General features: G+C 42.2%; 1 protein-coding gene across 1 annotated transcript in view; it reads right to left on the bottom strand.

The window, feature by feature from the left end:
- The window catches only part of PKHD1 (PKHD1 ciliary IPT domain containing fibrocystin/polyductin), a 269,426-nt gene that overhangs the window by 145,369 nt on the left and 97,308 nt on the right, over positions 1-26,749 (bottom strand). The window contains exons 36-40 of the mRNA XM_074921569.1: positions 23,789-24,001; positions 6,153-6,360; positions 5,019-5,176; positions 3,213-3,407; positions 2,032-2,157 (exon numbers count right to left, since the gene is read on the bottom strand). Of these exons, the coding sequence (XP_074777670.1) occupies positions 2,032-2,157; positions 3,213-3,407; positions 5,019-5,176; positions 6,153-6,360; positions 23,789-24,001 (900 nt within the window). The remainder of the gene's footprint in view (positions 1-2,031; positions 2,158-3,212; positions 3,408-5,018; positions 5,177-6,152; positions 6,361-23,788; positions 24,002-26,749) is intronic.

The following is a 26,749-nucleotide window of genomic DNA, read 5'->3' as shown; positions in this document are numbered from 1 at the left end:
GGCTTACCTATGCACACACAGGCATGATTCTGGCAGTATTAGAATTCAAAGTCCTACTTATCTCCCATGTCTCCACCCACTGCCCTACTTAAAGGTAAGACAATTTCTAAATAAAAGCACCTGGTGCAACTCTGCAAAAAGTGGTGGTTTTGCCCCCCCCTAAGGAATGAAGCATGAGAAGAAAAAGGAAAAATCAATCAACCAATTGATCACACAAAGTCATGGGATGCCCCAGATCAGGTAACAGTATCGAAGTAGGAAGAAAAAAAAAAAAAAAAAAAATCTTTTAAACTACACCATGAAGAAATGTGCCACCCAAAGGGAAAAAAGTGGACGGTGTCATACAAGTCAAGTCCTAAGGACACATCAACATATGTCCCACCGCTCTGGTGTTTTGGAAGCAGATTACAAAGTGGAACATCTCTGGCCCACACCAGGAGCCAATTAAATCTGTTTAGCTTTGTTTATCAAACGCTTATTTTCAACTATACCTGCTCAAGTTCTGTTCCAAATACAAATCCCTTCCCCAATCATTACTACACCAAACGTAAGCCACTTCACAGGAAAACTGATGTGCTTTGGTTTTGGGAATGGCAGTAATTATTTTTAGCTTTCCTCTCAGGCTCTTGATGCTTCCTCCATTTGCGGAACAAGATCCATTTAGGAAATATTTCCTTTCCAGGCTGTATTTACTACAAACAATGCCACTACCAGAGCATGAACAGGATCCTAAAGCAGTCCTTTTGACAGCCATATAGGTTTTCGAGGTGGCATAAAAGATCTTGGCTTCCAAGCTGAGACCTGGTGTGTCAATTAATTTTAAGCCCTGAGCGACTTTTTATGACTGTCTTGCAAACCCCCAGAAAATAAGGGTTTTAGATGAAATCACTGAAGGAGTCCAATTCTGGAGCTGCAAATAGCCAGCTATAATAAATATTCCTTCACAGGCAACAAAATGATATATAAATTCATCCATCAGACCCTCTGGAGCTGCTGACAGTGAAGCCATTAAAGACATCTTGGGGATAAGGTGTATTCAGGCTGAAACTTCAGTGGAAAGATTCAGCGCAGCCCAGAGCCCTTTAACTCAGACACATGTCCTAGCACGAGTGAGCCAAGGCATGTTGACAGGTTGGAGATCTTGTTCTGTTTCCCCACGGCCACAGGGGCTCTGCGCAAAACCTCGGGCAAGTCGTTGCATCTCTCTGAGCCAGCTCTCTCCATGTACAAGTTGTGCACAATCACTCCCACTTTACAGTCTCCTCTGTTTAAATTGTAATCTATCACTCCTCATTATGTTTATATACAGGACCTATCACAGGGACTCGCTCTGTGTGTGGAACTGCAGGATTGGGACTGAAGGCTTTTATTTTTTCCCCTCTGTTTATCTTAAAATTGGTCATTTTTATCCCATCTCTGACAGAAAACAAAAATTGAGCTATATCTTTAGGTATTCAGGCAACATGAGATCCCAGCAGAAGATGCTGCAAGTCAGTCTCCTGATGGTTAGTTAGGAGAAATATTTTGTTGTTTAACATTTTTGTTGCTCCAAGCTCCGATTTATTTAGGTGCTAAATCCTCTGCTTAACTTTTAACATATGCTTTCACTCCATTATTGTCGATGTCAAATGACTGAAGTTAAAGGTAAGTGTGCTCTTAAATGCCTCACTGAACTGGGGTCTTAAATATTGCATAATGGTGCTCTTACGAAGACAGATAAATCAATCCCCTAAAAAAAAAAAAAACTCCGTCTATTTGTAGACTGAAAAAAAAAAAAAAAAAAAAAAAGGATCCAGATCAAATGGAGACTGACCTGAAGATAGAGTGAGTGTATGGTCAAATGGAAACAGCTGCTAGGAGTTGCATGGGAGCTTTATTCCAGATTCACCGATACCAGAAAATGTGGAAGATGTGATTCTCAGGGTGTAGTTGAGGATCTGCCATTCTTTCCTCCAACGGCATTTTCATGTAAATGGCAATCGGCACACGTTGCTATTACATATAAGATAGTTATTTTCTTGCTTCACTTACCCAGCAGAAGCCCATGGCCTGAAATGTTATAGAAAACATTGTTGTCCACACTAAGGTTTGAGATCCCGGTCAGATGGAGTCCTCGGCCAAAGGAGTCCATAACACAACAGCCGCGTATGTAAGAGTCTGGAAAGAAATGAGTGCTGTGAGCAAAAAGCACACTGCAGCTTGAAGGCTGGGAGAAACTTGTATTAGCTCCTCATCCTTTGATGCTGTGCAATTAATCCTTTCGGCTTCCATGACCCTGCCTGGTTGCAGCTGCCCACTCACCCGGCAGATCTTGGCCAACGGGCTGGCATTGCTGAGACGGGCACAGGAGGGAAGAGGGGCCCTGAGGGCAGAAATGGGTTACTGGAGGCGGTCCTCTACTGTGAGGAAGGAGGAAGACATCTGGCGAAAGGATGGGGTAAGATTCCAAGAGTGAAGTATGTTATGAGCCCAGGCAGTTAAGTGATTGAAGTGGGACTGAAGGGGAGGAGGAATGTTTCAGAAGAACAGTGAGGACAGGGCAGGTATCTTTTACAACTTGTCTTACCCAGGTATGGTGACCTGCCCACTGTACTCCAGGATCATGGCCAGTGCTTGCCTCTTGCCACCAGGAAGCCTAGATTATCACTCAGTGATGCAGGTGGCATAGGAAAGGCATAAATGTGGGTTAGCTGGAGGGGAAAGTCCCATCCAGTACCCTTAAAACATTATTTGAAAACAGCCAAATTGTGCCTATCACCACCGGTTTTCAGAGCCCTCACTGCCACTTCCACAGAGAGGAATTTTGCACTTACCAGTGAAAAAGTCAAAGGAACTTAATATGTTCCTTAACCTTCAGGTGATAGAATTAAATTTTGGTCTATGCAACCGCACAGCCCTGAGCCACCTCACAGTATATTAGTGTATTTATTTCCAGAGCTAGAATAGCATGCCAACTCAGACGTGTGGCATAAAAATAAAATATTATTTTAGGAGAAGCTGTCCAGAGATGCAAAGGAACTAAAGCAGCTTAAAGCACTCCATCAAGTTTCATTTGGGCTTGGACTACAAGTGAGGTTTACTCACATTTACCAATCCAATTTATCAACCGACCCAAGACCTGAGCAGGTTTTGAGGACATATGCCCCAGCTTTGGGGAGGAATAGGTGGACATTTGACATCGTTCGGGCCGACCTCCAGTGCAGTTGTCTCACCTTCCATCCATGCATTGCCAGTGACAGTCAGGGCGCTGCAGTGCTGCCGAAACGCTTGGCCCATGTGGTGGAATTCAACCCCCTCCACCCGGAGCCAACTCGCCTCTCCCTGGAAGGCCTCCACAACCACGATGGCCCCCAGGTCCCGAGAGCCCAGCTGTCTCTCGCTCCGCTTGTACAGACACCTGGAGCCACCTGGAATACAACCGGGTGGGAGCTGTCAGTGTTAGTTCTCCGTGGTGACCGTGGGACACGCAGAGTGCCCCGAGCAACATCAGGAGACCCACCACATTGACTCAGTGACACCCCATCTCCAGCAGCAATCTTAAACATGGGCCCAGAGACAAATAGCCACAGGCAAGCATATTTGATCCTCCCTCTAAATACTCCCATGGTTCCTTCCCTAAGAGTCTGGACACTTTTAGACGAACATATATTAAAACCAGCAGGAAGCTGTGGTAGTTTTATGCCTTGGAAAGTTCCCTGTGTTCAATTTTAAATAGTCTTATGCACAGGAAAGATGGATTAGACATTGATTTACCTTGGGTGAGGTTCTTGAAAAGAGGATTGGGCATGGATGTACTGAACTAAACTGAAATGAGAACATTTTGAAATGTCTTTAAAATTCTTGCTCTCCTGACTCTCCCTGCAGATGGATGGGGAACTGTTACTACCCACAGTCTGAAGACAAGGAAAGTAAACCATAGGGTTGGGGAAGGCATTGATGTTCATGAAAGACATCCTTCCATGGGTCTGTGCTTATGATATTTTGGTATGAAGGGATTCAGACTACTAATGGGCAACTTGAGCTTGTTCAGTGGACAAGCAGAGGGGATCTCAAATTCCAGCACTGCCTGCTTATGCTCAGTAATGCTCATTTTTCATTTAAAGAAGGTAAATTAACCACAAAAAACCCCACTGCCTACTCATCTTCTGGTGCCTCCTCTGTGAAATCCTCCTATCTTTTAACTCAAATAAAAACCTCAAATGGTTAGAACATTTCAGAGCCTATATTTATGAGTTCCACAGAAAATGGACCATAAATCCATGAGTAATAGAAGCAGTTGGCTGCTGGATATCAAATGAAGTCTTGTGTCACAGTCTGAAAGCCCAAGGCATTTTATTTTTAAAGAAAATCTTACACCTGGGTTGCCAGATAACCTAACTCTCCTCAAATTATAATCACTGTGTCTGATTCTGCTTCCTCATCAGCTGGTGTAAATCAGGAAGCCACCTGTCAACCTTCATGGTGTTTCACACAGGTAAAACTAAAGGAGAACTGAGGTACTTAACATTGTTTTGCCAGTGTTATTATATGCTACAAGAAACCATCACCCATTATTTTTTCTCGGTATCCTTTAAACACTAAAAACCATCTCAGTATTTTACACTAAAGAGTACAAACTGCATTGGGCTGTTTTGTTTTTCCTTCTTCTCAAACTGACTAAATAGTAAACACAATTAAAAATTTAATATATTATGTACACTGAAACATGTTTTCAGAAGATACTTTCTTTTCTACACCCTTAGGCTCAGGCAGAACTAAAGGGTCTTTCCCAAGATGGCTTGAAACAACAATTTGAAAATAATACGTTGGAGATATTACCATGAAATGCAGTTCAACTCCCAAGACTTCACACTTCAATGTCAAACAATATTTGGAAAGATAAACTCTCTTTCCTGGCACTGGTATGTCTCAAAGTTATCCTATTAAGAAAGATTACTAATGCACAGTGATACCACAATGTGATTTTAATGGAGTAACTTTCCTCCTCAGAATGTTTCTATAAGAAAAACCCTCCTCACCCCTTGTAACAGCTGCTTTTGCACACTGTCGAAGGTGTGACATCCTCTCCATTGTGACATTTCCTTGAACAACCACCCTTCTGCTAATCACTGCCACCACAGCACCCAAAGGCAGGCTTTGGCCGTTCACCCATCCATCTCCAACACTGTGGGAGTACCTAGGGAAAGACACAAAAACGACACAAAAGCGTCTACACCTGCCAGATGGCAAGAATGATGTTTACACTAAGCTTATGACTCCAACTGTTCGAATTCAGATCTGGGTTCAGTTTTCTTCTCATCGTGAACAGTGGCATATCCAATGTGTCTGCATATGTGGGCTAGACATATTTTTCTTTGGCTGATGTTTTCTGTCATCTTTTTGTCTCTCAAGCTCATAAATTTTCCTTAGATTATGTATAATTACACCTAAACATTTGAGTCATTGAATATCCACCATCTTCCCAAAACATATTTTGGTGAAAAATATCAGTAATTTCTTCCTCAAGCCCCAAATATTTCCCAAAATGATACCATTAATCTTCCTAGGCACTGGAGTTGGGTTGCCTCCCAAATAGATAACACATTTCAACACTGGCGCTCCACGTGATGATGATAAGAAGTACAGTTTGTTCAAGATCTCCACTCACAGAAGACAAAGAGACCATAAGGCAATGAAACTATTACTCACTGGAAACATGGAAGCATTATTTCCAAAGTGAAATAATTCACTTTGAGTGTGTTAATCACCTTAAGCAAATCATCCAAGAAGGGAAGTTTTTTGGGGTTTTTTGTAATGAAGTCAGCCACTTTTTGTGAAAAAAATAAATATTCACATTCTCAATAAATTAACTATGGAGTAAATTTCTTTGCCAACTCTATGCTGATGCCACTGGACTGTGCTGGCCATCAGTGCTTTCTGCTTCAAAGGTTTTCTGAGTTCATGGTTATGATATGGAATTTAAGCATAGTCAGAAACTTTCAGGATGGAACGTCCACTAGCTTAAGAGGAACTGAAATACCTCTGGCCACCTTTGTTAAAGGGATTTATATAGTTATTATGTCCCACAGGAAACAGCAAATCCTCACTTTGACCAAATTTTCCTCTGGTTTAGTTCTCTGCTATAGAAATCCCCTTGGCCCTTGAAAGGATACCTGAGCGGTGATCTAAGGTACAGCTCCGTGTTGTTCACAGACTCAATAACAGCCATTTCTTCTTGCTGCTGTCCATCTCCAAGGCCTGTCTGCCCCACCACAATTTTGTCACCAGGTTGCCAATCAACAGGTTCCTGGAGCACTAATCGTGTGTCATTAACGTGAGCTGATGATTTCAAGCGTGTTAAAGATACTTTGGGCATCCAGCCTGAAAAAATAAATTTAAAAACCAAGTCAATCAACATAAAAAACCCAGGAGCAGCATGCTTAGAAAACACTGCCTCACTTGGATCATCCTACAGTCATTCATTCCTTCTTGATGCTGTGTAGGAGAGATGGGATTAATGTTACAAAAGACTATTTGTGCACATCTTCTTGGATCACAGAATCACAGAATTGACTAGGTTGGAGAAGATCTTCCAGTCCAACCAATAACCTCACACTGACCATTCCCAATGACACCAGATCACTCAGCTCTGTGTCAACCCGACTCTTAAACACATCCAGGGACGGGGACTCCACCACCTCCCTGGGCAGCCCATTCCAACGCCCAACAGCCCCTTCTGGAAAGAAATGCTTCCTAATAGCCAGTCTAAACCTTCCCTGGTACAGTTTGAGGCCATTCCCTCTTGTCCTACCATTTGTCACTTGGTTCAAGAGACTCATCCCCCCTCTCTGCACCCTCCTGGCAGGGAGTTGCAGAGGGCCAGGAGGTCTCCCCTCAGCCTCCTCCTCTCCAGACTGAACCCCCCCAGTTCCCCCAGCCGCTCCCCAGCAGACCTGTGCTCCAGACCCTGCCCCAGCTCCGTTGCCCTTCTCTGGCCACGCTCGAGTCATTCAATGGCCTTTTTGGAGTGAGGGGCCCAAAACTGAACCCAGGAATCGAGGGGCGGCCTCCCCAGTGCCGAGCCCAGGGCTCAGATCCCTTCCCTGTCCCTGCTGGCCACGCCAGTGCTGACACAAGCCAGGATGCCATTGGCCTTCTTGGCCCCCTGGGCACACTGCTGGCTCCTGTTCAGCCGGCTGTCAATCACCCCCCCAGGTCCCTCTCTGACTGGCAAATCAGACTACTCTGGATCAGATATGCAGCCCTTTCTAAACAACATCTTCCTTTCATATCTTTTGTCTTTATTGGTCCCAAAAAGCTGAAAAAAACCTGCTGGAAAGAAGTTTGCTCAACAGGCAGTGGGAGCTGAGGTTCAGGTTCTTTCCCCCAGGACTGCCATCCTTACGTGAGAAATAGCGTGTTCTTAAACACCCTTTATAACCAACGAAGAACACTCTCTGCAAGGACCATCATCCTTCTCTGAGTTCAAAAAAGTACTTTGAATTATCAGATTCCCCAGTCTAGTGTCCAAAAGAACATCCAGCAAATCTAGGCCCACAAGTAACTTACATTCACAAAAATACAAGCTTCTATTAATAACATTTCTGTGAGATAAGAAAAGACAAATATCACCCGTTTCAAAAACTTTTAAGAGTGAGTACAGATTGCTCAGCTAGCAACATGAGGTCATCTCAAAACTGTCTCCAGTGGAGGATCCGAAATAAGGGGTAATTTTTTTGAAATCTTGGGTTCAGTGGCTTAAACATTTCATAATTTGTTCTTTTTTTTTTTTTTTTTTTTTTAATCCAAAAGCAGAAATAACATCCCATACTATTTTATTGATGCAGCTTTGGGGATATTTTTTTTTTTGCATAAAATTTGAATCTCAGAATACGCTGCTGAAATATCCTTGGTGAGACCTTAATCTGGATAGACCTGAAAATATATTTTTAACTTTAAGGTACAGCTGATGTGAAGGTCACGTAACATCCCTGGGGCTGGGAATGGGGTGTAGGTGTGGGGAGCAGTGTGAATATATGGGTCAGAACAGCTGCAAGATGAGGAAAAACCCACTGCATCAGCAACCTTAGGTCACCACTGGAAGGCAATAGCAAGGTGACAACTGCAGTTTCCCAAATTCCCTCCTCTTCAGTGGACATACTACCAAGTCTGTGTACAACAGCTCTGGCAATGCAACATCTTGCCATTTCACCCTTCCTTCTTCACTTCATGAAGTTTGCTTTAATTCTTGACATTTCGTTTTCCCTAGCAGGCTTTGGAACAAATTGGTCCGGTGAGATGCAACACATCGAACACCATCAGGGGAGACTATGTGCCTCACACACCCACATTTAGTATGTTTTTCCTTCCTTCCTTTGGAATAGATCATAATTTACCTGTAGCCCACAGCAAGTTACTGTCCTCCCTGGTTGTGCTATAGAAAAGTAATAACACCAGAAATCACTGAGAGTAGAGGCTGCATTCAATAAATCATTTTCAAATTATTTTAAGCAAGTTTTTCTCTTTCCGTACCTTGTTTCACTTTCTCGTTGTTTATACTCCAGTGTCCCAATTCTTTCCTTAATGAAGATGGAAATAAAAAGTAGCACCTCCAATTCAGTGGATTCACAGAAGAACCAGAGAAGAAAGAATCAAGTCTTTATACTCTGTCAACTTGAGCTCCTGCTCTGTTTGTCAATGATGGGCATCTAAACCTGTCTGAGATACTTCTGGATTATTTTTACTTCAGTCAGGCTTGAAATTTCTCAACTTACAGATAAGCAAATCTCCCAAGACATCCTTCACTTACCGTGCCTCAGTTCATATCATTGAAATGCATCAAACGGATTTCCTTCAGGTGGAACTAATGCAGAAGCTGTAATCCAGTAGAACATAGAATACTCTTTAGACACTAATGGAACCAGACTAGAATGACTCTATAGTAGCCCCTAAAACACATAGAGTGTTGACCCTGCATCCCCAGCCCCTACATCATTCGCTCTATAGATCTACTTCTACTGGCCCGTACTGTTTACTAGCGTAGACATAGCCAAAGCCCACCTTGCACCATTCGTGAGCACATCATCAGAGATTTTCCTGGTGAGACTCATGCTCAACACAGCTTTAGCCCGCTCAAAAAAACCCTATCTTGATATCATTCTATGTGCATTTTTTCACTAGCAGCAGTCTCATCATCTTTATTGATTTACCTCCTTTCATTGAGTGAATCTCATGAATTTTTAGGACTCACATAAAAGAGAACGACTGACAGCAGCCATCTGCATGTTGAGCAGCATACAGTTTTTCTCCAGCTCTGGACTTTTTTGTTTATAGTACTGATTTGTGTCCATGTGTTAGTGTGTGAGTGTCTGAGTGCATCTGTGGCCAGACACACCACTGACTCCCATTGTGTACATCTGTCACACTCACACTACAGCAACCATTATAAAATCACTGCTGGGCAATGACTTTTGTCATTAAGAGGTGCAAACCACTGTTCTGCATTCCAAATATTCTCTAATGGAAAAGGCTTGTTTCAGGCTTTTTTTTTTTTTTTTTCACTTTCAAGCACTGAAAAAAAAAATTTTAAGGAAAATCTTCTCAAGTTGGTTTTTCTTCTAAAAGAGCAGCAGTCAAGGTACCCAGACAGCCCTTGTTTTTGTCTCCTTTTTATTCTTTGACTTCTTACTGTGTCCTCCCAGACTCTCTCTGTCTTCCATTCTACAGTTTGTTTTACCTTTTTCCTGATGATTTAGGTGGGGTGGGGTATTTCTTTATATGTATAAGATCTACTTCCAATTTCCAATACTTTTAGTATATTTTTGTTAGGAAAAAAATAAAAAATTCGAGCAGATTCCTTTTTCCTTGCTTCCCATTTATATTCCCACATACAGCAACACCTGTAAGTCAGGTTCTTCTCTACTCTAAGCAGCACGAGTGACACACAGGATTTGGTCAGCAATAATGTCAGTTCACAAAAGAAGGACCATAAATGAGGCTTCTTTGTCTTAACTATAACATATTCCTAACCCCATGATTTTGGTGGAAGCCCCTCATACACTCACACACCAATGTACTACACTCTTCCTTGAGCAGTCATCACCCATCCGTGTTTAAAATCACCCATTCCCCTTTCTAGAAAAAAATTTACAGCTGGCTACTTTTTTGAAAGTAAGTATAACATTGCGACCTCTATCTCACATAGTTCCAACTATAGAAAAAAGTGCAACTCCCGTGTTCTCCAACTTCAGTATCCAATAAAGATAGCTTGAAAAAAAAGCACAGCACTCACCAAGCCCCATAGTCACTATCACCAGTGGTGCCTGCAATGGTCTTGACTTATTTAGGAGACTGTGGGTTGGTTTCAGGTTCCTAAACATGTTGGTTTTGATGTACAATTGGCTTCTAGCTGCTGTTCCAGAAAAACATATGTGTGTCCTATCTGCCAGACCAACATAGACACCTTGGATGCTATAGAATGCCTGAAATGGTCCTTTATATTGACACTCAGCTAAATGAGCCGCCAAACAGACGGCAGACAGCCAAATCAAATTGCTACTGCTCTTTTAAGAAGTTTCAAGGGCTCTGCTCGCCTACCTGGGGTTGGCTGCTTGGATAGGGTAAACCACTTTTCAGAGGCACCCTTACTCCCAACTTTTGAATGGGGAGGTGAAATATGCTGATGAACATCTCAGGAGAGAATGATCTCCAGCTAGGAGACAACCTTCATCTCCTAGAGGTCTTTTCCAGCCTCTCTCCTTCAAAGAACCAACGTGCTCTCTACAAAGATCATGAATACCTAAAGGGGGTTCCCTGGAATGAAGACCTCTGCCTCCGCAGTGTGTCTGCAGGAGCACCCTTTGGAAGCCCAGAGCCCTCTTTCTTGTTTTCCCTTGAAAACAAACTCTATTTCAGATGAAACATGCAGAGTTCATAAAATAACCTTCAGTGAGTGGGACTGGACTGTGCAACAGGTAAATAAATGACTTGTTTGAGAGTAGAAGATATAAAAGACCAACAGCTGCAATATATTTAAATTATTACTTCGCCCAAAAAAGTACTGCCAGCAGAAACACTCAAAAGTACTGAAAAATAGATGAATCTGTGTAACTCCTTAATTATTGAACTCATTTTTAATAATTAACTAAGCTCAGATTGGGAAAAAACCACATCTTGAGATCTAAAGCAGAAGTGCCTTCATGTTAAAGGGACAGGACAGAGCCTTTAGACTCTAAATGCTATTGTGGGCAAAGTAAGAACTGAACATTTTGCTAAATGACTTGACAGAAACACCGTTACATACAGAGCAGCGCAGAACCATGTTGTCAAATAGCAACCCAGCAATTCAAGGGAGGTGAAAACAAATTCCAAAGTGAATTAATCACAAATCATAGCATAGGGAACATTTTGGCACCAGGACCCTGATTTATCCTTCCTTTTTGAAGCACGATGTGAAGATGTAGTCTTGGATAGAGCTGGCAAAATTATTAAGAACGAGGCAGTTCTGATGTATACAATGCCATGCTTTTTTCTATGTCAAGTAGAGAAGAAGAAAAATAGTATAAATTGAATTTCTCACAGTTCCTACCACAAAACATTTTATAAATCTATAAATAAATATAATGGCTTCACTAGGCAACTGATTTTGCCTAGTCCTAAGCGGTTCGACCAGCGATGACAATTTGACTTTTACAGAAATGTCTCAGAATCACGTCAAAAGTCAGCAAACTCAGCAAGGTATGTCAGGGTATACTTATCTCCAGGGTTACAGTAAAGTCTGTCTACATCAGGCAAAGTGCTTAAGGACACACTTAACATCTGAGCAGTCCAAGTGAGTGAGTTGTTTAACTGACTTGCTTTAATTTGGCATAGCCATACACATTAAATTACTATTACTCCAAAATAATCTGATGAATCTGTTGCTCTTACACCTGTAGATTGTACCGGGTGTTGTATGTTTAGATAAATTAGGTCATTATTTGCATTCCTCCCATTACAAAAGACAGGAACAATATTTTCTCTTCCAGATGTATTTTGGGTGTCTCAAGGGGTGTTGAAAATTTAAACTGGGTGTTGAAGAGCTATCTTTGATCACCTGGTTTTGAAAGCAGAAACTGCTACAATTGGAAATATTGAAATAGGGGGGGGGGGGGGGGGGTGAAAAAAAATTACTACAGGATAGAGAGAGGCAATTGTAACCTAATTAATTAGGAGATGCGTCCTATAGTCAATGGGGAAAATAGGCTCTTGGGGAGCCTATACACTCTGAATCACCTTCTGGAGAAGTTTCTCTGTCCCACTACAGGCACAGGAGAGTTGTCTCCTAATTCAGGCAAGGAGATTGCCCCAAAGTGACTCAGGAGCACTTCAGTGGCCAAGGAGCCTTGGAAACTCCAGCTGCTCTGACTAGTGGCTGCCTCCACAAAGCTATGAGTTTCCTTGGGTCTGAACGGATGCACAGACCTGTGCTCCCCTGACCACTGATTCTCCCCCCTCATTTATAACGCTGAGCACATGTCCAGTCTCTCTGCCAGCACTGCAGAGCAGAAAGGGAGAGGGGCAGAGAGAAAAAAAGCAGTGGTATCGATCTCAGTTGAGAAAGGCCACTCCAGATCCCATTCCCCATCCCAGTGGGAAATTTTGCTTCAGACAAAACAACTTCTTCCAAGTGTTTGTCAGAGTTGACAGCTGACTGTCTCTGTTGGACAGTTATGAAGTGTTCAGGTGTTCATTTTACTCACTCCTTGTACATTTATGAAAAGAAATCACTTCTTGCCCACTACCTTAAAATGTCTCCCAGCTTCTACCAGAAAAGAAACTTGGATCGACACTGGTCACCAAAGGAGGTGCATGGTTTGCAATCTATTTTTTGTATTGAAGTAAGGTCTACCATGCTAGATACTCCACACATGCAGATAGCTAGGGCCAGACCTAATGGAAGTATCTCCACTGGTTATAGACAAGTCCTTCCACAGCACTCGTTGACCCCAGGAGCCTAGGACTATCACTCCACGCAAACATGGGTGAGGCCTCCACAAATAAAGTTATTAATTTCATTCTACACAAAGGAAGGTGCAGAGGAGATGAAGGGTTAAGTGGTTTGTTTAGGTTTACACAAGTAGCTGGCATAAAACTGGGACGTAAGTTTCCTCTGAGCCAGCCCAGTTTCTCAAAATTTCTCTTATTCCAGCTGGGAATAATAATCTAGCACATCTGAAAAACAAAAGTTAGACTCTCATTAGCATTTCCAGTTACTGCTCACTGTTCGGATATTAGCTGCAGAGGCAGGTGGGTGAATTGCATCTACATGAAGGCCTGGTACCATTTCACAAAAAGGGGAAACTGAGTCAGGTCAAAGAGATAAACCAAAAAGTGACTAGTTTGCCTTGGCCCAAGAAGCAGATCAAAACCAAAAGAGGTCAGAGCCCCCTGAGTCAACTCTGTCAGAAGACCTTGAGATGCTGATATTGCAGTTACTTTGTGTTACCAATCTCTCATCCTCCAGGAAACAACTTTCCAGACAACTCTACTTTGAACTGAGAGTGATCCATTAAACTGCAGACTTTTTTCCAGTCTCCAACAGCCACTGCCCGCACACTTCTATTCCTGCTGATCCACTGCTTCTTTCTCTTCAGCTTCTTACATCTCCTGTCCTTCACCTCTTCCAATCTCTCCCAGAGGGTGATTCCAGTCAACACATAAATCTCACAGCCTTGCCTTTTCTTCTGTAAACCCTTCAAACCTGTTCCCTTCATCCTTTCCGTGTCTCAGTCTGATGTCACATCTCCCAGACCATTACATCTCTTCCTCACACAGCTTCAGGAACGTATGGGGCATGAGCAGGGGAAACTGCTCAACTGCTTCTCCAGTTGATTTGTGAAGGTATGTGGCTTCAGCAGGCGACCTTAGGCAGAGTGATTTTCTTCAGCCTGCTTTGCCCAAGCTCTCATTTATTCCATCCACAGATTCAGCCTCCGTGTCTCATTTTATGCTCCCGGGTTCTTCCTGTCAGGTTCTGCTGCACAGGTTCCACCTCATGGTCTACCTTTTCCTGTCTTTCCTCAATCTGTACTTTTTCTGTCTACTGTTTTCCTTGTGGAGAATGCTCCTTTGGACTCCTGACTTCTTCTCTTTCACTTCAGATCAGGCCACTGATACCTCTTCTTTCTTCCAGCCAAGCTGTATTTTGGGTGCTGTGTCATCTGAACATCATCAGTTATATACACATTCATATTTCTCCCCATGAGTGTCTCAATTTCCACCTCTGCTTCTCCTCTTCGTCTCCAACTCTCTTCCCAACCCACAGGCTACTTTGGGGTCAGTCTGTATTCAAACAAAATGTGTGCTTGCCTCTCCTAATCATTTGTGGTCAGCAGTTTTTCACACATTTATAACACATCAGTCCAATGGTGACACACTTAGAGTCTTGAGGTCTTCTCATTCTCCAACTCAGCTTCTTCCATAAGGCTGTCCTGTGGTGCTTTGGGTTTTTTTTTTCCCAGCATTTTCAGTTACTGGCCACAATCTTCTAGCTTTGTTTGTTTGTTTCCAGAACATGCTGCTTCAAGGTACAACAGTCCTTCCCTGGAGTATACTAAGCACAGTCACTCTTCTGTGTCTGATTGATTCTCTTGCACTCTGCATCCACAGACATATTTGTGCTCTTACTCCAGGGGAATCAGAAGGCATTTGAAATCCCAGATCTCTCTGCCTAATGATTTCCCTAGCCACCAGCTTGCTCTGAAGAGAACTTTTGCCTTTCACACTTTTCTATTTATTTAGATGGACTCCACCTTAAATCTATGGGATGGTCCAGATCTAAGAATTCATGTGACTAGATGACACGTTGCTCAGATGGAAGACAGATGCTCCCGACCTGAAAACAAGACTTTTTCAAGTATATGTTTTCACCTAACTTTAGATAACCAGAGAACCTCTTAACTAAGCCTGGCAGCAACCAGCGTGAAGCACATCCAGAGATAGGCAGAACTGGAGAGTCTGCCTTATGCATGGGAGTGTTGATAGAAACTAGACTCCTTAAATAGGTTTTAGGAGGATGGGTTCCAGCCCTAAGCATGCTATGGGACTGATGGTCTTTTCTCCCAGAAATTATTTAGGTGTTTTAAACAATCTGCCTTTTCTGGCATGGGACAGCAGGATTTGAACCTTTCTCCTCTGACTACACAGGGCCAGGATCCTGCTGCATCTCGTCTCAGCTGGTATTTACCACAAATTAATTAACCTGGGTTATGAACACACACTTTGTTTGTAGTGTTGACAAACTATAAAGCTCTTTTACACTTTTTGACAGTTCATTGGCACTTTAAAGTTGAGGTAATGAGATCCCTTTATACCACAAAAGGAATTTACAAGAACTGCAGGGCTCAGACACACAATCTATTTAAGGTGACTATACAAATTATACTGCAGATAGTCTGTCAATCTGTTGCAGCAACACTGTAAATCTTCAGTGTAAATTAGAATAAGATCTTTCAATTGCCACAAACAAAGCGAAAAGAAACAAGCATTCCCCAAAAAGAAAATAATTTTGCAAGAGACAGAGTTAAAAATGTAATTCAATGGATTATATCTATGATAAAAGAAAATAAAAGAAAGGGGGAAAAAAAAAAAAAAAGCACACCACCATATAGTCTCTGGTAATATAATACAACACAATTTACTGCAGCATTTCAGGTGTCGGACTGCCTGAGGAATCCAGCTTCCTCTCCACTGTCATAATCCCTTATTATTCCCTTTTCCCTATCCAAATTGCACTGCCTTCTCAATCCTAGCTTGGCCATTCCTAAAATTTCCAAATGTCAACGTGATAAATGGCAATACAGGCATTGGAAATGGGTGCTTTAGAAAAGAGATATTTTTAAAATGTACTTTCAGATCCAGGACAGATACTTTTTGCTGCTGCTGCTGTTTCAATTAATAAGAGAAACCATAAAAATTATAATGCATAAAATTCCTTAAAATAAAAGGAATAGTAAATATTTTCCAGAAAGCCTCCTCAGTCAGGCTAGCACAGAGCTGTGCTGCTACAGCTCTCCATGGTCAAATGGACCTTATAGTCGTTAATTAAGGACCTGGAAAAATTCTCTCATGAACCTTGGATTTGATGAAGACTTCTTAAAAATCTGTCACAGCTACCTCACTCTTGCAGTGTCTAGTCCAGTCACTGGCTATTAAGCGTAGGGACTCAGAAAAGGAAGAATAAGAGCTGCTTTCCTCCATTTTCACATATTTAAAAACATCCACCTGAACCGTGAGCCCTCAGCCCTCTGGACTTGAATTTTTCCAGTTTATTTTTGCGCTCTGTTAATTCCAGCCCTAGGTATATTCCCTAAGCAGTTGCGCAATGTTTTTAGCTCGTTTTGCAAGGAGAGGAGTCAGGATTTTTTCCTGCTATGCATCTCTGAAAGACAGGAATGTCTCTGGGACATCTCCGAAAGACTGGGAGATCTTTCCACCCCCATACAATCCTGCAGGACAGACTGCTGTGTGTGGGCAGCTCCTGCGGAGATGCAGACAGCTTTCCTGCTACTTCCCACCACAGCCAGCCAGAAAGCTTTTCATTTGTGCCTTGAGGTGAAATAAGAGGTCCTTTCCAATTTATAACTGCTTATTAACCCTTAGGACACCCAAGAGCTTTTCAGCTTTTTGACTGGTGCACTGGCAAGCTGCAGCAGCCTCAGTGCTGGGCGTTCAGGTTCACACTGGGTATTTTAGATTGAATCTGAGCATGGGCTCAAACCATGGCTTGTCTGACATCCCCACTGTGTGGGATCAAACACAGCATCAGGCACAAGCTTTACACAAGCAATGGGCAGACTAGGACGGGAAATTTGGACCTAATCAGTCCCCTCACATGGGTCCCTATGCACAGAGCCATCCTGTGCCATCATCTCATCATGAGCTTGGCTCTGGGCAGAGGTCCTTTGTGGAGAGATTCTGATGCTGCATACCACCAGGGAAGGAGATTGGGGTACTGCTCAAGGCTGAGGTTGCCACTGAAACATGGGGACACGCAAAATTTTCTAGCAGTTACTTTTTGTCCAAGCACTGTGAATGCACCAAGCTGAGTCGCAGCTCAGCTTTTTAAGATCAGCTTTTAACCTTCTTGGTGGCCCACTCACCCAAGGCCCAATGTAGACACAGCTTCAGTATCTCTCTGACTTCTTCCACCTCTCATGTAAAATAGGGGTGAGGCTTCCCCATTATAAGAGCGTCCTGGAGGATGAAATCCAAGTCTACAACTAGCCAGTAATGATTTCTCTCCAAATTCAAATGAGGCTAAACTTTCAACATCTTCCACAGAATAAAAATTCCACAAAAATATTACTTTTGGAACAATTACTTTAGGAGTTTAGGGGGTTTGATTTTTATTTTGTAAAAGCATTGCATTTCACTAGTGTAGAAATGTTGATATGAAACATATAATATTAACATATGAAACATATAATATTAAAAATAATTCTATGAAAGTTCAGATGAAAGTAAAACGATAGAATTAAACTCCCTCTCCTTCTCTGTGTGGGGAAAAAGAATCTGACATCATTCAAACAAGAAGACAAAGTGAATAATTTTTATTTTCTCCAGTAGGAAATATCCTTGAAAGTGACCTAGTCCTGCTGAATGTTTCGTGAAACTACAGTTTTCACCTTAAAGCATTTCCACCAAAGTATTTTTAAACAGTACCTTCAAGAAATCAAGTGTTATAGAGGGTGGGAAGGGCTATGTGATTAAACGGGTCTAGGAAAACTCTCATTGTTGCTCTTTTCTGACACATTACAACACAGAAGAAGTACCTTCCTTGTGTCCTGTCCCATAAATCCAAACATTTCCAAACATTTCCTTTAATCAGAGGTTACCCTGTCACTTCGTTAAGTCACATCAGTCCGCACAGGAAGGGGAAAGATTTTCCCAGCTCCTACAATGCCTTTGCATAAACCAGTGAGCCTGACACAAACCCCACATTCCGCACCTGAAAATAGCTCACAACCAAAGGTGCCAAGCAGGAAAACCTCTTTTAACTGACACCAGGAACAAACAGCTTCAAATGCAGCAGCCAACTACCGCGGGATCCCATCGCGAGCTGCACACAGCTGTTAACATTTTGCATTATTGCCAGTTAATCTCCCGCGCTGCTGCCGAACGAGACGGGGAATGTCTGCCCGCAGGAGCGGGTACACAGGGCGGCACGGCCATTTAAATGCTAAGATCAGTTCACTACATCCCCGCCACGCGATGAAAGAGCATTAGACATGCTGGAAAAGCGAAGATGAGCCCAAATGGAGGGTCCCCGCCTGGCTCAGCCTGAAGCCCTAAGAAAACCCAAATCTGGGTCCAGGCTTCTCAGCTTGGCAAACTTTGCAGGCTTTCTCCCATCTGGGGTGGAAATTCACTCTGATATTGTTGGTGGTTGCTTCTTTTCCTCCAGCCAATCTCCCGGTTGTAGCTGGGGCCAGAAATGGAAGGGATATTTCAATATAATATTCAAAAGTTTAAAAGAGGTGACTATTTCATCCCACGGAAAGCCTCCACATTTGTAGCAACCCACAGACCTCCCCACTGTCAAGAAACACAAACTAATATATTAGCTATAGTCTATATATATTATATATAATATTGCCCATCTTTCAGTCAACTTTACATCACATGTTTTCCTCATTAAGATCAGCACCAAAAACCAGAGCGACTGATTTAAGTTTAAATCAAATATGATGATAGATTCATTTCTGTTAGGAAGAAAGTAAAGCTGTGAAAGACACGGCAGCTTTCCCTGAACCCAGCTTTCTGTTTTTTTTTCCCCCCCATCTGCTCGGTCTTTAAAATCTAATGGTCATCTTATATTTGTGAATAAGAAAGTGAAGGAACAAGTCATTGTACATTAGTTACTCCATGGGAAGTGCCTAAGTGCAGTTTCTTACCCCCAGTGAACACAAGGGGATTCAAGGCAGCTTAGCCTTCTGTTCAAGAGCCATCTGCTTTAATGCATCATGTTAAAGTCAAGGTCTTGAAAGGAAAAATGCTGTCACAGAAGGCAAAAAGCCTCCTGCAAGCACCACACAGAATGACTGGCATCTAAGGAAAAGCAACCCATGGAAGCGACCCCAGAACGGGAAGAAGGATCACTGTGGAACAGGGGTGTGCAAATCAATGGTTTCAGTTATTGGAAAATAACATGTATTGAAAAATGAAGATTTCAGTAAGGTAAAAAAGTACAATCTTCTCTCTAGCAGATCTCTGCACCCTATCTTGAATCCCCTTGCTACAGATTTTTTTTTTTTTTTTTTTCTCCTGGGAAGATTTTGTTTTTAATATGTAAGTAAAGCAGAACAAACTCTCTCATGTTGTCTATGATCTCTTAATCTCAAACTCAGCACAAATACATAACACTGCTTAATAGAGGAAAAGCAAGAAGCATTTGATTAAACGTTTGATCTCTTGAGGAACGCACAGACGCTGTAGAGCGTGATGCACCACTCACAAATATTTTGTGTTTTATTATTGATTAAAAGTTATTAAAATTAATAATTCGTTCAACTGATAAAAAGTACTTTCTTCCTGAACTAACCCTGAAAATATATAAGATTGTTCTGGTTGCAGAGAAGTCTGGGATAGAAGAAGTGCAGAATTGCCTCTGTAGTGTCATCTTCCACAGTCAGCACCCACTGCAAGTGCAGGGACATTCTTTGCAGCAGGACCACCCATGACTTTAGGAGGCTGAAATGACCACTGACAGCTCTGTTTTAATTATGCTGATTATAAATAGGTATGGTATTAAACCAAAACTCTCTGGACATTTTTTTTTTTTAATTTTATCACACCCCTTTCACAGTCTGGACAAAGTGAATGTAGCATGTTATTAAATCTGAAGCACTGCATCTTCCTTCCAGTTGGAGAGGTGTACATTATTAGTTAAAATGCAGAGAGCAGGATCATATGTTCATGTCCCACATCATTGCAGTGTTGGCACTGACAAAGTTTCAGCTCGTGACACAGCAGAAGCCCTGGTTTTCTTCTGGGAAGAGGCACAGCCTGTTTCAAAGGGGTACAATGGAATAATGAGCTCATCTACACAAGCCAGCTAAAAATGGAACACAATGGGAAAGGCCTTTAAAATTTTTCCATCCACAATAATAAGTGTTGTGACCACAAAACCAGGCTGTCACAAAGAAAGGGTAGGTGTCCCTGGCTACTGATGCAACATCTCCACTTACGCTGCCCCCGCACCCCATCCCCACCCTCCACTCAGCATCTGCTGGTGTCTCTGGTCCAATTTCCCTGGGAAGGACAAAGGCGCAAGAACAGCCAAGGCCACCATGCTAAACTTCTCTCCTGAAGCTTGTCAGGAGAGTTTCTCAGGGAATAAAGTACGAATGGAGCTGGAGACAGTGATAAATTTCCCTTCTGAACAATCAATAAAATTCTCTCAGCCCCGCTCAGGCCCCTACTGCGGATGCAAGGGCCATAATTACATTGTCAAAAAGTCGAGTTGCCCTGGCTGACTGAAACCCCCTTTAAAACTGACATGTGATTGACAGGCAGTTTATGGGTGGCACGCTCTGACTGGCAGGGGAGTTGGCTAAAGCCAAAGGCAACAGTGAAATTTCCCAGTCTGCTACAACTACCGGAGCAAAGGACTGCCACTCACAAGGGAATTGTGGGAAACCCTTAGTCATATTAACATATCAAAGTGAGGAGCTGACAGCGCTTACTAAACAATCTGAACTCAACCATGGCTGCAGAGCATCCCCCAAACTTCCCAGTCTGAAAGAGAAATTAAATTGTGCTCCATCCTGTCTTCACCAAGACAACTGGGAGTTTGGAAGTCTGCTTATTTAATGATTTTGATCTGAGATAACATATATATGCATGTATAGATATATAGATATATATATATGCATCTCACAAACGTCTATTGCTGAGCATGTCAGCCTCTTTCATACATATATGAAAGAGGCTGTCATGCTCAGCAATTTGTTCTATACCACAGGCCAGACTGGTACTAAATTGGAGACAGAACAACATGTTTCTGCTTCATGCAAGCAATACGAACCCAGCAAAAGAACACACTCCTTTTGGTCTTGTTTTCTAGTGGGCGTCTACTGCTTCAATGTTAAATTGCAGATTACATGGTTTGAATGGACCTTGATCCCATGCGCTGGGACTGTGCGTAGTGCAGAGCTTAAAAGTGATTTCATAGCTAGTCTAGTTTTCTTGAATTGATAAGAATTCTTGACTAAGAATTAATAAAAAATTGAAACCAAGAGATGTTTCCACTAATGGGTCGCTCCACATATCTCCATCCAATGCTTGAGTTGCAGACATCACCTTTTTGGTTTCCCCTCAGGAAAGAAGAATCTGCTGGGAATTACAGCGCTGGGTAAATCATATGAAATGTCAGTGAGAAATGCCTTGAGGGTGCTGACATGGACACCCTGGTTTACTTCCTTCCATCATATTGCCAAGGTAACACTAAAAGATACTTCTGCCCTATTTGTCTCTACAATTTCATGGGTTGGCCATGAGGATGGAGTCAACAAGGCGGTGATGATACAGGCTCAGAATGGAAAGGAGAAGCAGCACAGGAGGCACAGCTGCAAGGAGATGCTACTGACTCTTCCTACACTGCTAGAAAACAAAATAGCATGAAGAAGACAAAGCTCTTGTTATAAAGTGCTGACAATTTAAGGATAAAGTCCAGACTTATAGGGGTCAAACCAAGAACGGAAGAATACTTTAAAGTAGCATGAGAAGACACAGAAAGCAAAGCAGCAAAAGCCGTTATCTGGCAAATTCAAATCAGATATTTTAATACTTTTCTTATAAAAGAAAAAAAAATGGATGATTAACCAAATTAATCCCCTGGAACAAGCTTCTACAGAAAATGCTGGCTTCCATTTCCCTTGATGTCCTCAAAGACCAAGCCTTTCTGGAAGGCATGCTTTAATCTAATGCAAGCTACTGAACTCAAGGCTGGGATAACTGTGTGAAACTCAATGGTGAGTGACGGACACTCAGTTCAGCCTGGATGATCTAATAGCGATTCTTCACAGAGCTCCTCTAGGAAATGGGGTAGAAATGCTCTGCCCTTCTGCAAATCCAGTTTACTGAAATTATTAAAACCTTTTGCAAGCACTAAATTAGCCTCGCTGTGCCTTGATGAAGTGATCAAGAGCACGGGGCGTTAGGGAGTGGTACAGCCCACCTCCCTTTTCACTGCCAGAAGCACCTTCCCCAGCCTCTGCTGATCTCTCCTGATTCAGAAAAACATCTGGTCACTGGCTCCACTCCAGCAACTGACCCTTCCTGACCTTGCTCGGCTCCTGTGGACTGCCAGGATTACCTCCCAGCCGTACAGCTCCCTCCCTGTCTGTGCTCAGACTGTACCCCTCAGCGTCTGACATAATTTTTGACCGAGAGCCCTACTTGTCAGTGATGCTCAGGTAGCAACATTCCTGCCTGTAGGCCAGAGGGGTGTAAGTTCAAGCCCTGCTAGAGGATATGAATGTATGAACGCCTACCAATATGAAGGTTGACACACAAGAACATAAGGGAGGGATATGAGGCATTCAGATATATTGGCTTTTTTTTTTTTTTTTTTTCTCCTCTATGACACATACTGCCTTTAAAAACAACCCATTAATTAAGACCTTGACATGCATACATTGCACTAATATTCTGATTCATGCTGTTTGGACCTGAATTCCATATCCAATCTACTGCACAAGAAACAACCGTTTCATGCTTCATAGCCTTCCAAAGAAAGCTCTGTATTTAAATTCTTCTATGCCACAACATCTACAAATCCACAGCCACTTTCTGTCCTTTAGGTCCCTCGCCCACTTTGTATGAACATCGAGCTCTGGCCCTGCAGAGCTTCCTTTGAGAGAAAGGTCCAGTGCTTAGAGCAGAGGACTGGGCGTCTAGCACTGAGATTCTTGGCACTGCCACAGTTTTTTTGCATAGCCCTGAACTTGTCATTTATGACAACAACTTATGCTGAGCAGGTGATGCTCTGTGGACCACCAGGAAAACAAAGAGATGCCAGCTGTGCTCCTAATGTTAGAGACAGACCACTGGCATTGGGATACCACCACAGCATAGAAAGATGGAGAAAAAGGGAAAATACACTGCCAGAAGCACTTTTCTGGTGTTTTGAGAGGTATCATCCCTACCCCAGCTGGCACAGGTTACTGACTGCATCATGCTTTGCGTTGGCCTCACCATGGGATGCACCCGCCAGACTTCCCTCTCTTGGAAAGCCCAAGAGCCATCGCCCTCTTTGGGTAGGAAACTACGCAGTTGTTATGGAGAGAGATGAGGGGAGGAGGACACCCTATTCTAGGAGCAGAGCAAATCCATATGATTCACCACAGAGATCTGAGGTCATTTCCAAGAAACAGAGACTTTCATTTGTGGACAGACGTGCACAAATTCAAACTCCTTCTAGGCACCCAAATGACTGACAGTGTTTCATAACTATTTGATACCATCTGTCTTCTTCTTGGTGTCCGGATTTTCAAAATGCCTCAGCTCCCACTATGGGAGCTTTTATGGAGATACAACACTGAACTTTCATGCAGAAGATACTGCAGAAATAAGAGTCTGATGGAGAATGCAAAGGTATGAAGTTCTGACCCAAAAACCCGATTTCAACATATACTTAACTGTAATTACACTTGACCGTGTACTTAGTTGTTTTGTTGTCCAGTTTTTTCCAAAAAATTTTTGCTTTGTTTTGTTTTCTTTTATTCATTTGCACTTTGCTTCTGAAGAGAAGAAAAAATGTACTCACCATGAATGGAAAGGGTCCCGTTCCTCACTGCCAGGAACTTGACCCCATATGGAAATAACGGTGGAGAATGGAGGCTTCCATAGAGATAGATGTGTGCTTTGTGACGGAAAGGGGCCTCAGGGGATCCCACCTGGAGCTCTCCTCCATCAGATATCAGAATGTAATGAGCATGCAGTTCTACAGGTCCTGGACCAATGAACAAGAGTTTGCCACCTGAAGACAACAGAAGAGCAAAATGGAACCATAGATCTGATAGCCAGCCATTATCTCATAGTCAGGGGAATTGTAAGAGGTAGGTAAACAAATGGTCTTGCAATAAAGTTATGAGATTAAGGGTAATATATTACTGCGTCCTGCAAAATGACTACCTTACCCTGTACTTCTCCCTATGGATTTACCAGCTCTTTACAGATTTTATTAATTCAGTCCATTTTTTGATTCTACCACAGGCTGCCTTTCTAGACTTGAGCAAGGCCACTCAGCCTGGGCACACCTCGAAATCTCTTTAATTCCAGTGCAAGGCAGCTGTGTTTGAAAAATTCCAGTTTTAACCTACTCACTCTCTAAATGTTAAAAAGGGTTTCTACGACTCAATTTGTACGTTACTTTTCAGATTACAAACTACTTGTGACAAGGAGACGTGAGGGCAAAACAGCTTTGGAACATAAGAACCAGCAACTTATTTAGATCAGCGGTTCATTTAATCCTGGATACTCTTCCAGCTGCTGTTCAAAAGCAGATGCTTTCAAATACAGTATAAGAAATTTCTCCTTCTTAGCTGGATGTGAGATGATCTCCCCATCCCATGAAAGCCTCATTTTAATCCCTAATTAGAGGTTAGCTTCTCCTCAAAGCATAAGGTTTCACCTCCTTGCCAATGTTTTCCTTTTACCATCTACTAGTATAACTGGATAAGATTTGTCAGTAATATAGATCTGATCCTTCAAGTCTTTCTAATAGTCTCAGTGACTCCTTGAAGCAATGAATTCTCTGGTCTAAGTACGAAAAGGCATTTCCATCCTTTGGTTTCCACTCAGTCTCTTCAGTTCTGTCAAAAGACTCCTTTGTTCTTGCCTTGTGGGAGCTGGCGATCCCAGTCTGGCATTTCAGGATGGTTCACTCTTTTACCTCCTTTTATATTTTCTTCCCTATGAAGGACACCGTTACTGTCTTTACAATGTATTTGGACAGAGTGGACTCTCACATATCTAACCATTCTGCACACAGGACAGGTCTTCCTGGGTCAAGCCACACTTCCCCAGAGCTAGTAGGGGATACCTCAAAGCCTGGCAACCCCAGACGTCTTTACAAAGCATCTGTCACCCTCCCAAACTTTTGCTTTATGCAAATTATCTAATAACTTTGCCATCTCATACCATGGCCAGCTTTCTACTGGTGTTAGCAGTTTTTAATGGTGACCTTTATACCCACCTGTTGACTTTTGTTCCCCACAAGATACTACCAATCCTTAGCAAGCAGGATAAGGGAGATCAGACCTCTGCTTTAGTTTCAGTATTGAGACAAAAAAGCAGGGAAGAAGTTTTTTTTAATAAAAAAATCAGATTAAAAACTACGTTCATCATTGCTCACCTTTGATCAGGTCTTGCTGCTCCCCGTGATAAGGGAGATGCATAACACTCGTGTGCCTTTCCCAACCAGTTGTATCTACTCCTGCTGAATGCATTCTGCATATCCTGATCTCCTTATTTATTCTTGCATTGAGGGGCTTTCACTGTTTCATTGATTTCTTAGTCTTATAACAAAGTCTTATAACTTAGTTGCAGTTTCTCAGTCTTATAACAAAGCTAGTATTTGAATAAGGACTAGCCATTAAATATTTTCTTTCAGGATTTGAGTGGATTCCACTTAAGTTTTTACAGAATATGCTTAATAGACAAAAAAGATAAATCTCACATTTTCTTGCTTATAAGCACTGGGAACCATGGGAGTGCTCCCACAAACACCAACTCCCCTATGTGTAAATTGTCTCTTTCCCTAGACATACTCTTCTATATACAAAAGTATTTCTGTTAAGCTTGCTATAGAGTGTTACAAATTATACTGAATATAAAACAGCACAAATTTCAGCTCGTTTCATGCAAAACAACAGAATATATCTGACTTCTATTCTGAGATGCAAACTTCCAGAAAAGTGAAACGTTCTTAATACAAAACGTGCCAGGCTGAAATCGGGATAATACTTGAAATGGTTTTCATCTGCAGACTGAAGAGACCTTTAGATCACATCGCCTGATGGCCTGTGCACATCATGCTATTGAAAAACTGGAGGAAGTCAAGTCATCCGTGTTTGACTGCTGCATGCCCTCCGGAAAGGCAAACAATCAATTAAGTGACTTGGGGACACCACTCTACCATTTTCTATGATCATCTTTTCTGACAGCTAATTCCTCTTACTGTTCATAATTTCTGCTTTATTTCCAGTCATAACTTGTCAAGAATGAGCTTTCAGACAGTGGTTCTCTTTGGATCCTCCCGCACTGCACTGCAGAGAGGTGTAGAAAACAGCATTTTCCGTGAAAGTACTTACAGGTAAAATCAAATCTCAGCCCTCATTCAGACTGGTTGAGAAGGTTTTTAAGACTCTCCCTGCAAGGAATCATCTCCAATTCATGAAGCGGTGCTTCTACAGCCCTCTGTAATTTCCCATGTACTCTGAAATTAATATTTGTGGACCACAGAATGCCTCTACCAGCAGTTTTAAAGCTCTTGAATGAAACTGGACCTGTTGATGTAAGAATGTGTGTTCCTTATTTAACATCTTCAGTATATATTAACATTCTTCAGTAATAAATGGACTCCTGGTCCATATCCCTCTTGTAATATAATTTACCATCCTGTTCTTTTCCGCACTGAGAACAGAAATATTTATTAAATACATTTGCCTTATAGCATCAGTGTTAATAATTTTATCACCGCAATCTAGAAATGGAACTATAAATC

Source organism: Athene noctua, chromosome 1 (genome assembly GCF_965140245.1).
Source record: "Athene noctua chromosome 1, bAthNoc1.hap1.1, whole genome shotgun sequence".
Taxonomy (NCBI): Eukaryota; Metazoa; Chordata; class Aves; order Strigiformes; family Strigidae; genus Athene; species Athene noctua.
Note: the sequence above shows the minus strand (reverse complement) of the source record. Positions and strands in the feature narration are given on the sequence as shown.